The following is an 11,155-nucleotide window of genomic DNA, read 5'->3' as shown; positions in this document are numbered from 1 at the left end:
GCAGCTTCTCTACTGAAAAACTGAGTTTTGTGTGCTCAAAATGTTTACTTTAGTTTTTATATGCAAATGAGCTTCATTGAACTGTAGGACTGACAGTTATTGTCTGGAATGTGCCTTTATTTCCAAAAAATCACCCAAGCATATCAATGTGTGTACAAATCATTCTCACATTGTCTGCCTAAAGGGCCAAGCTCCAGGCAGGGGCCCAATTGAGGGGGCTCCATTTCATGAAAAACATAACCACAAAACAAATCAAGAAAATAGCCTTGATTAACAAAGTAACTTTAGCCTGCTGCAATTTTAAATAAGCTATGGCTACAGAACATCTGTTGTTTAGTTGTGGAAGATGAGACCCTGAGGGGGGCAGGGTGAAAACAGATCAGCCTACACAAGTAGAATCACAATGAATCAGCATTATGAAAATAAATGCATCCTTTCTATGTGCCCTCAGTTTAAAGGCACATTGCTTGTAGCACCAGAATCTATCTAAATAATCTCTTTTTTTCCCTTCTTCATTTTTAAGAGACTTGTGCATATTCACCAATGCTGTCTTCTAATTTTATTAAGGAATATGTGTGTTTTAAAACAACCCTACTGCCTATAGTCAAGAACAACATTTTTCTCAGAACAGATTTGTCCATGAACAAGACAGGTGAGGAGGGGTCAGGTCACAGTTCCTCAACCTAGAACCAATGCAATGAAAGAAACTGTTATGTATAAAGCCATTTCTCATTGGAATAGTTTGCCATACTTTATTACTTAGCAACAAGTTAAGAACATTTTAAAAGCAACTAAAGAGGTTATTCTTGGGTAAAGTTCAGCAAAATGGTGTATGTGTGTGTGTGTGTGTGTGTGTGTGTGTGTGTGTGTGTGTGTGTGTGTGTGCATATGTATAAATATAGAGAGTGATGTGTAAGTGTAAGTGAGTTTTACATGGTTTTGGTGAAACTATATTTGTTTTTTGTAATGTTTATACTGTTTTAACTGGGGTGCATGTATGTGAAAGCATGTGTATACATTGTGTAACTGTTGCCTTGGTAACAACTAACAGAGATCCAAATAAACAATAAACAACAAACAATCCATATTTGATCTTCAAAGGTGTTAATAAAGTAAATTTTGGCTGACAGGGAGACGCAAATACTGAAACAACTGCCAGCAAAGTTGATCTGTTGCTCTTGATCCTCTATCACGATTATAATGTGGCCATTTTTTAAAAAAAAACTTTATTTAGAATATTATATTATATGTACAATTTCTTGTAGGAATACTGATTATGCGTTCCTCAGAAAAAAAAGAAAAGAAAAAAAGCAGATCTAAAACAGCAAAGCTACACTGACAATAAACAAATAAAAATAAGGCAAAGTATTATTAGATTCCAACAGTCAATGTAACAATTTTCAGTTAGATCTCAGTACATATTTAAACATGCCCATTGTACCATAAATCATTTATATATTGAGACCCTATCAACAAATCACACAGATGTGGTGACAGCGTTCATAAATAAATAAATAAAAACATTCCGTCTTGATCAAAACACCAGAAACTGTAACATAGTTTGACAATTATTTTTGGCTTTCATATTTACATGAATTAATGTGATATTTACCCATAATTATGATGATATTGACCATATCAGATATTTCTTGATTTGTAGAGGCTTTTAGAATTTGCCGTGCGTCAAATGGTATGATCATTATAATACCTATTAATTATTCAGGTTCTGCCAAAACTGTAATATGACTGAACATGAATAGAAGAGATGGTCAATAGTTTCATGCTCTTGAAGACAGGAACAATAGGGGTCAAACCCAAATCTTCTCCGCGTTTTTGCAGCTGTACAATGTGGTCAGTTGACTGCGGTGAGCTGCAGCGATGGAAAAAACAACGCTCCGATCTCGCGTAATAGAACGAGATCTGCCCGTTTTAACATGAGTTGGAAACCCCGTTTCACTCTCTTCCCGTCGCTGTCCACAAGCAAGGTAAAGCGCTACATCTCCTTCCCCGGTTAAATTACACTAAATTGATTCAAATGTTTTCCAAATATCACCAAAACGTGGTCACGTAGGCTATAACATATTGTTTAATAAAGCGGTTAAGCCCTGTGTGAGGAAACTAGACGCGTTTTTAATAATTTCGAAAGGTTTTTACTTGAATGATAGTAACGTGTGTCCCCATGCTAACGTTACCTCGCTGGGGCCTGCTAGCCGATAGCTAGCTGTGCTAATATAGTTTATATTCATTACTAAATAATGATGTCACGTTGAATTTGGTCAAATCCCATTGTTGATAGGTATTGTGGTGTCGCGCAATGTTCGTTTTTTAAATGATAAAAGTTCACGATCGAAGGGTGCATATTCTGAAACGGTCATGGGTATTCAGCTAATAACGCGTAGGTAGTTGCGGACGCGCTACAAGCAAAGCTAATGCCGGTAGAAAGCATGTAGTTGGGAACCGTCACATGTATCAGCCCTAAAATGTTTGCTTGCTGCTTGAATTGTTAAATACATGTTTCGGTGCGAGTAGGTTTATCACAACGCGTTGTGATGAGCGCGTTACTCGCATTCAGATCGAATTATTAGTGATTGTGAACCCCGACGCAACTGATGCTGTGCATCAACTCGTGTTCCTTCTGATACGTTAGCTTACCATAACTCCACAGATGCTGAACAACTTTGTTCTCATGTTATTTAAAGTCGTAATTATGAGTGGCAACTATCACTGTTCTCAGTGTATATCAATATGTGTGTTGAGTGTAACGTTTGTATAATTTTCATCTTAATTAGATGCCTGGTGTCACAGTGAAAGACGTCAACCAGCAGGAGTTTGTCAGTGCCCTGGCAGCCTTCCTGAAGAAGTGAGTATTATGTTTTTCCATAAATGTCTGATTATTGGCATTTCAGTCAATGATACGGTCATGAGAGATGGTATAGATGGAGTATGTCTTAAAATGAGTCAAGTACCCATATGAACACTGAAAGAGGTTTTCCTCGCTGTAATCATTCCTCCTGTTCATAAATGATGGGGGGCAAAATCCACAGTGGTTGTGCAAAAATGTGCAAGTTAACCCGAAGCTTATATGAGGCTTCAGTAGTCTGCGTTCATTATATCAAGTTGATATCTGCCACATTTACAGTCTTTTCAGCAGAAAATCCCCCCTTTGTTTCATGGGACAGTGTTTCCCTATTGAGCTGCAGTGAAACAAATAGTAATAAAAAGTATAGTAACAATAAGGGGGACAAAGGGGCACAAAAGACTAACATTGAAAGATATCTATTTGATTTGACAAATTTGGATGGCCGAAGCTTCATGTTAGCTTCAGATAAACTTGAAATGCATTTTTGCACAGGATTGTGGATTATCGCACCAAGTGCACAATGAAGGGATCTTTCAGTATCAGTTCATTGGGACACCTGACTGTTTTAAGACACATTTGAAAAATTGTGAAACCATCCTTTTTAAATGCAGTGAGAATAAATGGCTCAATATTGCATAAACTAATGGTATATGCAAATACAATTAATATGGGGTCCTGTTGTTTTAATTCTGACACTTCTCTCTTGTCTCCAGGTCAGGAAAGCTGAAGGTGCCTGACTGGGTGGACCTTGTCAAACTGGGCAAGCACAAGGAGTTGGCTCCCAGTGATGAAAACTGGTTCTACATCAGAGCTGGTAAGTCCAAATATTTGTTTGTTCTGGGTTTCCACTGGTCACGGTTGAGACAAGAAAGAACTAACGGTTGTTGTTGTTTTTTTTTTTTTTTTTCAAATGTTCTCAATTTGATTAAGGTAAGTATTTATCTGTGGGAGCCATGTAATTTGTCACCTGCTGTTGTTAGAAGCAGCTGTTAGCAGCACTAACTACCCCCTTTTTTCTCCACAAATTTCTCTTGCTATATTTTATTATAGGTTTTACTGTATATTTATAAAAGGCTATATTTTATCAAAGTTTGTAGACTCCTCATGTTGGTATAAGGTGATGCATATTGATTGTGGGCTTAAGTGGTTGCATAAATGTCAGCAGGAAACCCTGTTGTGAGTTTGCTTATAGAAGCCTCCTGCAATCTCTCGAAATTGTCAGCTTGAGTGATGGAGACTGATGGCTATGTTCTACATTCTTTGTAAACTTCATTTAGTCATTGTTTAGAAAGAGGAATTTTTCAGGGCTCTACAGTGAAGTTTTTCCCGAGGAGTACATGTGTCCCTAAATGAGAATTTAGGAGCACAGTGAAAAATGTTCAAGTAACACAGTTTAACTCGGTAATGGGCCAACTTCTCTGCAGTTTATCTTTAACACTGAGTCATTATGTCTTTGTCTTTAGCTCATTGTCAGCTACCACCTGCTGTTGTTTCTGCTGTGCTGTGTGTGTGGGAGGGTGTGCTCAGGTCTCTGTCAAACAGACTTAAATTTAAATACACGGAGGGCAGTCTGATGCAAGATCTGTATTCTGAGAGAACACCATTTCTCCAAGGCGAGTATCAATGAGAGAACAGGAACTGATTCACCTTTTTGTGTTGGACCACAGTCAAGAAGTTATTTCATTAACCAGGACCAGTCCTCATTGCATGTTTTAAACTAGAGCTGCTAAGATTAGTCAGTTAATTGATTAGATGATCAACAATAACTGAATTGATTCAGCTACTTTGGCTCACCACTACCAGAGCGCCATTACTGTCCTCCTCCTGATGGAGGCGCTGAACAGACTGGTGACAGTCAGATGAACAGCAGTTGTAGGTGACAGCAAAGAAGTTCAAGCAAAGCAACCAGCCATGAGCAGCTGCTTTCAGACTCTGTGACCATACTGGAAACACAGAATCCACTGGAGCTTTGACAGTCACTAGAAGCACATTGATGGCCCTTTGTAAAAGTTTCTGTGGTACCTGTGTTTTAGCTGAGCTCATGTTAGCAGCTCAGCACTAAGAGGTTGTCTGATGTGTGTTTGAAGGGGAGTGTCAGTACGTAGCCGCAGCCCTGCTGTTCATTATGTTACTGTTACAGTCATCAGCCCTGAATATCTTGTAAAGGAAAAAATATATCTTGTAACAGAAAAGGAATACATCTTTGAGTTTTTTAGCACAATGTCACCTCTCTGCCATTTCTTAATCAGACTTGCTAACGCTACCGGCAGCTCTGTGTGAGAGGAACAAAGTGAGGATACAGTTAGGTGCTGATATTTATACGTGGTGGCATTTCTTTTCTTTGAAACTAATGTATCAATAAACGTACATTATCTAACTATTACTAGTTTTTGAACGATAAGCAGCAGAAGGGAAACAAGATTATTTTAGCTTGTAATCTTGTACATTGTGCTTGAAAAATATATTTTTCTGGTTCGTACATACCTATTTTTAGGGGCAAATATGAGTGGAAAAACAAGCACTGTAGAGCCCTGTTTCATTTGTTTCCATGGAGAGATTGAGATGCTGAAAATGGTTAATGTTGAGCCTGTGATGACTTTGGACACTTTTCAGTTTTTAAAGTAAATGGTTCTGTTGGCAAAGGGCCATTATTCCCACAATATTCTTGTATTCAGACTTTAAGAAGTGCTTGAAAAGCAAAATAAGCTAATTATTAAGCTAATTCCTCAAGGCAACGCATTGCTACTGTCACTGCATGATATCACATTCATCTCTTCTGCTCCTCAAGCATCCACAGTCCGCCATCTGTACCTCCGTGGAGGTGCTGGTGTTGGCTCCATGACCAAAATCTATGGAAGTCGCCAGAGGAACGGTGTGTGCCCTGCCCACTACAGTGTTGGATCCAAGAACGTGGCCCGTAAGGTGCTGCAGGCCCTCGAGCTGCTCAAGATGATTGAGAAGGACCCCAATGGGTGAGTGTCTTTATCTATTGTGTCCACTAGATCTTGCATAAATCTTACATTGTAAAGCAGGAACTAGATCTTGTATGAATCTTACATTGTAAAGCAAGAAATGGTTAATTGATTTCTGAAAGTAACTTGTTTGAACACAAGTGAACTTTACACTGCAGTGTTTCCTATATATTAATTTATTTGTGGTGGCCTGCCACAATAAAAATTTGCCCACCACAAATTTTCTATTTTGGAGCTGCGCACCCTGCTCTCGCACTCTTTCTGATATACTCCCAAACAGACACAGATGCACCTGCACCATGACTCGTTCTCCCCCCACTGCTCACAAACACCCTCCTCTGAGCTCTTTGAGTTTTTACCCTGCAGTCACGTCACACCATCTACACTTGAGAGGCATGGTCGTGCTGTCTTCACTTGAAAACTTGCAGATCAATTGTGCGTCTACATTGCTTTGTAAAGCGCCGGCCATAGACCGTAAAAACAAGGGACTTCATGGTGCATTCAAGTGCACCTTGTAAACTCAGAAATCTATGCTAAAATGGCCAAAGGAAAGTTTCTGTTTTTCATTTCCTTTGTTGAAATACATAAATCTGTCATTACTTTCTTGTTCATTCACCACAGCATTTTTAATAATCACATAGCAAAGCAAAACCATAAATTCCAATCTTCAAAATTCTGTAAACTAATCAAATCAAATTGTTAGCAGCAGTTATCAGCAGACCTCAGCATATTCTTGTATCGCAAGTCTCTAAGTATCTCTGATTTTCCATGTTGTACTGCAGCATTTTTAATAATTACATTCTAAAATCATAACAGTATCCCATTAATTTCTACATAGGCACATTTTAAGAATTGTAAAAAAAAAAAAAAAATCTTATTGTTTTATCAACAAACTCAACCCGACGGACTCCCCTCTGGTCAGCCATCACCACGAATAGAATCTGATTCTGTCCGAAACACTGCAGTGTCTTTTTTTTTTTTTTTTTTATGTATTATTCTCGTACATTCATTCAAGTCTGACTGTGTACAAGTTGGCATATGCATGATGTGGTGTTGTGTGTTTTGGGGGTGCTGTGGGCACTGAGGAGTTAACACCCCTCTTCACACACACATTTTTGCAATACTGAGTCACACAGTCAATTTCCTCCCTGCATGTTCATCTGTGCATAATCATGATGTGAACTGGAGCCGTTGTGATGCAGAATAACTGAAACAATAAGTGCATAAGCTAGAACTTTGCACTGAATCACTGCAGTAAAGATGTAATCACTCTAACAAGAGGTCTAATTGATTGGCTCAATTTTTATTTGGTTCAATTGTGCAGGAAAAGGAAATTCCATTTTGAATTGGCATTTGTTTCAGGGTTGATAATGAGTGATTTTTGCCAACGTGTTAAGATTTAGAATTGATCAGGCTTCCCCTGACTGATATTGTGGTCAATGTGGCATAAAGTAGTTATCAAAGACTTAAGCTTTTGCTGTATTGATTTTTGACTAACTTATATTGGTTGATGTGTTCTATTATGTTTGTTTTTTTCCTAAATTTTTGCTGTTCTCTATTCCCCTTCAGTGGTCGTAGACTAACCGCCCAGGGAACCAGAGACCTGGACAGAATTGCTGGCCAGGTGAGAAACTAATCTTGATTCATTTGTCTTTTAGTATCTTACGTAAATGATTATTTGAATACATGGATTTGAGTAGTCAAGCAAAGTATACATAATTACATGACTCCCAATGACTTGAGTGGATTAGTTGTTTAATACTTGGGACATGCATCCCAGTGGTAAAGTAGAATTTACACCAAAAGATCAAAGTACCCAGTACTGTTAAAGGACCAGTGTGTAGGATTTAGTGGCATCTAGCAGTGAGGTTGCACATTGCAACCAACTGAATACCCATCCCCTTCCAAGCGAGTAGGAGAACCTATGGTGGCTGTGAAACTCGCGAAAGGCCCTCTCTAGAGCCAGCATTTGGTTTGTCTGTTCTGGGCTACTGTAGAAACACAGGAGTGCAACATGGTGGGCTCCATGGAAGAGGACAGTGATTCTGATGATCATATGAAAACATACTTAGGAATATTTTATTCCATTTCTGCCAAGTCCATTCAGTCAGATGGCACTAAATTCTACACACTGCACCTTAAGAGGATCAGCTGATGTGGTGTACTGAATAGAGTGGTTATAAATCAGTTACTAACACTTTGGTCTGTAGTGTGCCAAAACTTGTCAATTATAACAACATGCACTCATGGCCTGTGGTGCACAAGAGGCCATACCAGACAAACAGAAATAATTAGATCTGATGGACAACAATAGGGGGGACAAATGGGTTTTAACAGACATGTTTATACACAAGGGCAATGTGATTCTGAGTGAGTGTTTGCTGCGGTATGTCGAAGAAGACAAATCTATTTGCTGATAAGTGCTAGTGCTGTACAATAGCTCTATACCTTATCATGCACAATAGTAATAGTGATAATGTTTGTAACAAACTGATTTGATGTCCCCACCTGAAACACCTTCATCTTGTCTCACAATTTTCCTGCTGCCATTTTTAACTTGCTGCGTTGCATTCTACCCTGTGCCCCATGTGCAGAGTCAAGAGTCAAACAAAAACAAACCACACTAAGCCAAGTCATAATCTGGTTATGGCCTCTTGTTAAAGGTCCAGTGCATTAGATTTAGTGGCATCTAACGGAATAGACTTGGAAGAAATGGAATATAATAAGTATAAGTAATAAGTGTATAAGTATTTTTTAAATTAGTGCTTAAATAAAAATGAAAATAAGAATTGTTTTTGTTACCTTTTAGAATGAGCCCTTTATATCCACAGAGGGAGCAGGTCCCCTTCCATGGAGGCCACCATGTTGCACCAAAATGTTTCCACAGTAGCCCAGAATGGACAGACGGGATCTAGAGAGGGCCTTTTGAGTTTTTTGTGTCCTCCTCCACGCTATTCATTTGGTTGCAATGTGCAACCTCACTGCTAGATGCCATTAAATCTTACACACTGGACCTTTTTAATGTAGACAAACAACAGTTGCAATAAGAGTATTTCCTACAAGCAGCTGAAGTCTGTGGTTTAGTAAAGACCCACAAACATCCCTGCTGGCTGAGGAATGTTTCCTATTGTCTCAATGGAAAAATGGATTGCCCACCACTTGATATGGTAACCATTTTACTGAACAGCTGTAGTATATGCTACAGCCTAGTCTAACCCACTGCTAGAATTTAAATGCTCCCCAGCTGTTGAATGAATGTCATTGCAACCTCATGCTGGTCAGGCCATGGCTATATTCAGTGACTGTGTATCACACACACTTCCACTTCATGTGACAGTCAGGCGCACTTCAGGTGCCTTGAGAGTGCGTGATCATAGAAATATCATCCCTTTGTCTTTTGAGAGAGTACATGGTCCCAGTGTCATTTCAGCATGCAAGGCTTTTTAAAGTACTTGTCCTTGGGCAAATTTTCCTCTGTCAGCCAAGTGAGTTATGCATCTTGTGTGGCGCACTACTGGAATTGTTTGTTCACCTTCACTAAAAAATAAATCGCAGTTGGGCCTTGTCAAAAATCAGGAGAGAGGCAGCAGCGTTGTTATAATCCAAGGGTAAAAGGGGTAAACATGAGGAGGGAATTTCATGCTTGGCAAGTCCGCCGTATGGCACCAGTTTTCTCCTTGTTTACCCATGCTAATGAGCAGTATGCAGATGAGCAGACCTGGTCCCGGCCCCGCCTGCCTGCTGCACAAAACTGGCAGGAAGCATGTTGGTGCGGCTCCCCTAACTCCTCATGAATCCCCCTTGTGTGTTGTAGTTTCTGATGGCTTTTTAAGAGATCGATGCTTTTTCCCTTGCAAGCAAGATTTCTGCCATGTACTTTCAGTACACTGTAGATGGCGTTTTGGCAGCAATTAGAACACAGAAAACCGTTTTTCTTCCAAACTGTTCTCTCTGAAGTCGCCATGAAATTGCATTTTGATATCTTACTCCCTTACGTTATACATTTCCTTTTGAAACACAATATTGCAGTTTGCCATAATTTGGGGAGAAATCTGCAAGTAAATGGTAAACCAATAGAATATTAAGCAGTGGGGAAGTCTCATTTGACCACAGTTGAATAAAACCATTTAAATATTTCTCCCAGCAGGAAAATGGATTTTAATTTGAAGACAACACAAGTTTTTAAAATGCACTACAACCACCATCTCTGCTGCAGGACTTGCCTGATGATTTGTCTTGTGTTTTTTGTTTTCTTACAGGTTGCAGCTGCAAACAAGAAAACTGTTTAATAAATCTTTTTTGGAGAAAGTCAAACACTGTGTTCCTTTCTTTATTTTAACTTAAGTGAATGATCAAGGTGAACCCGACGAGACCAGTGGTCTGTTAAGTATTTTGATGTATTCAGCTCACCTTGTCTAAAGAAATTGCTTGAATGGTTTTGCCTCATGTTTCATTGGCCTTGTTCAAGTTGAGCCAAATTGATTACCAAGGGAGATAAAAGTGAATGTGAGATAGTTGAACCGATAAGCTGTTTTTGTTTTGTAAAGTATAAACTTTAGAAACTCAGCTTGCTAGAAAAAAACAAGCTGCTGCATAAAATCATTCCTCACTGATTTCTGGCTCCCCAGTTTAAATGTCATTTAGTCTTAATGGCAGCAAATGACCATTAGTTGTATTTTCAGATCCTCAAATCCTCTAAACAGCAAAAGCTCACTACAGGGTGCAGTTTGATAAGGCTTCCTGGGAGCTGTTCCAACAGTGGCCAAAAGCTTTCCACCACCACAATACCGCTCGTGCTTCCATATTAATCCCTTGTTCCTGCCTCCGTGTTCATGTATCAGATGTAGTTTGCACAGATTGAACAACTGAGGAAAATTGTCCAGTTAACAAAGGCAGACGATTACATTTTCATGAGCATCGCAAATTGACAGTTCAATAGATTGGTAAGGGGTGATGTCATGATTTAGTCTTTTCATTCAGGGCCACAGTGCCACCTAGAGACTTCTACAGCCTACAACATGTTCTAAGACAAGCTTGAAATGTTAATGGCACAGATCAAACATCCCCTATGGTTTTATACTATCACTGCGAGGGTAATATGAACATTTGGGCAACAGCTAAACAAGAAATTAACTCAGTAGCTGTGCAATTTGTGTGTGGGCAATGGGTTACAGCTTCATCCAAGTAGGCCTGTAATGCTACTGCAGGTGTGCCTAATGTGTCTTGTTAAAGCATCCTTAATAGTAGGTGTGACTTTATGCTTGAATCTGGTGAGTCTTCTGTAAAAAGGTATACATCTTAAATTTAGTTTTCAGTTTGAGTG

The 11,155-nt window shown here is 39.1% G+C and overlaps 1 protein-coding gene across 1 annotated transcript; it reads left to right on the top strand.

Annotated features, from left to right (window-relative positions):
• The first annotated feature begins 1,939 nt into the window (after nucleotides 1-1,939).
• Nucleotides 1,940-10,146, top strand: rps19 (ribosomal protein S19). The gene is made up of 6 exons (XM_044359771.1): nucleotides 1,940-1,985; nucleotides 2,790-2,860; nucleotides 3,574-3,674; nucleotides 5,649-5,832; nucleotides 7,402-7,456; nucleotides 10,092-10,146. The coding sequence occupies exons 2-6, from the start codon at nucleotides 2,790-2,792 to the stop codon at nucleotides 10,119-10,121; spliced, it is 441 nt and encodes a 146-aa protein (XP_044215706.1). The 5' UTR covers nucleotides 1,940-1,985; the 3' UTR covers nucleotides 10,122-10,146.
• Nucleotides 10,147-11,155: the final 1,009 nt, after the last annotated feature.

The sequence above is a fragment of the Thunnus albacares genome, chromosome 8 (genome assembly GCF_914725855.1).
Source record: "Thunnus albacares chromosome 8, fThuAlb1.1, whole genome shotgun sequence".
Lineage (NCBI taxonomy): Eukaryota > Metazoa > Chordata > Actinopteri > Scombriformes > Scombridae > Thunnus > Thunnus albacares.
The sequence above is the reverse complement of the archived record's forward strand: the minus strand, read 5'-3'. Positions and strand labels throughout refer to the sequence as shown.

Coding starts and splice junctions, on each gene's coding strand:
- rps19 (XM_044359771.1), top strand. CDS start 2,790: ATGCCTGGTGTCACAGTGAAAGACGTCAACCAGCAGGAGTTTGTCAGT. Junction 2,861..3,573: donor CTGGCAGCCTTCCTGAAGAA/GTGAGTATTATG, acceptor TCTTGTCTCCAG/GTCAGGAAAGCTGAAGGTGC. Junction 3,675..5,648: donor CTGGTTCTACATCAGAGCTG/GTAAGTCCAAAT, acceptor CTGCTCCTCAAG/CATCCACAGTCCGCCATCTG.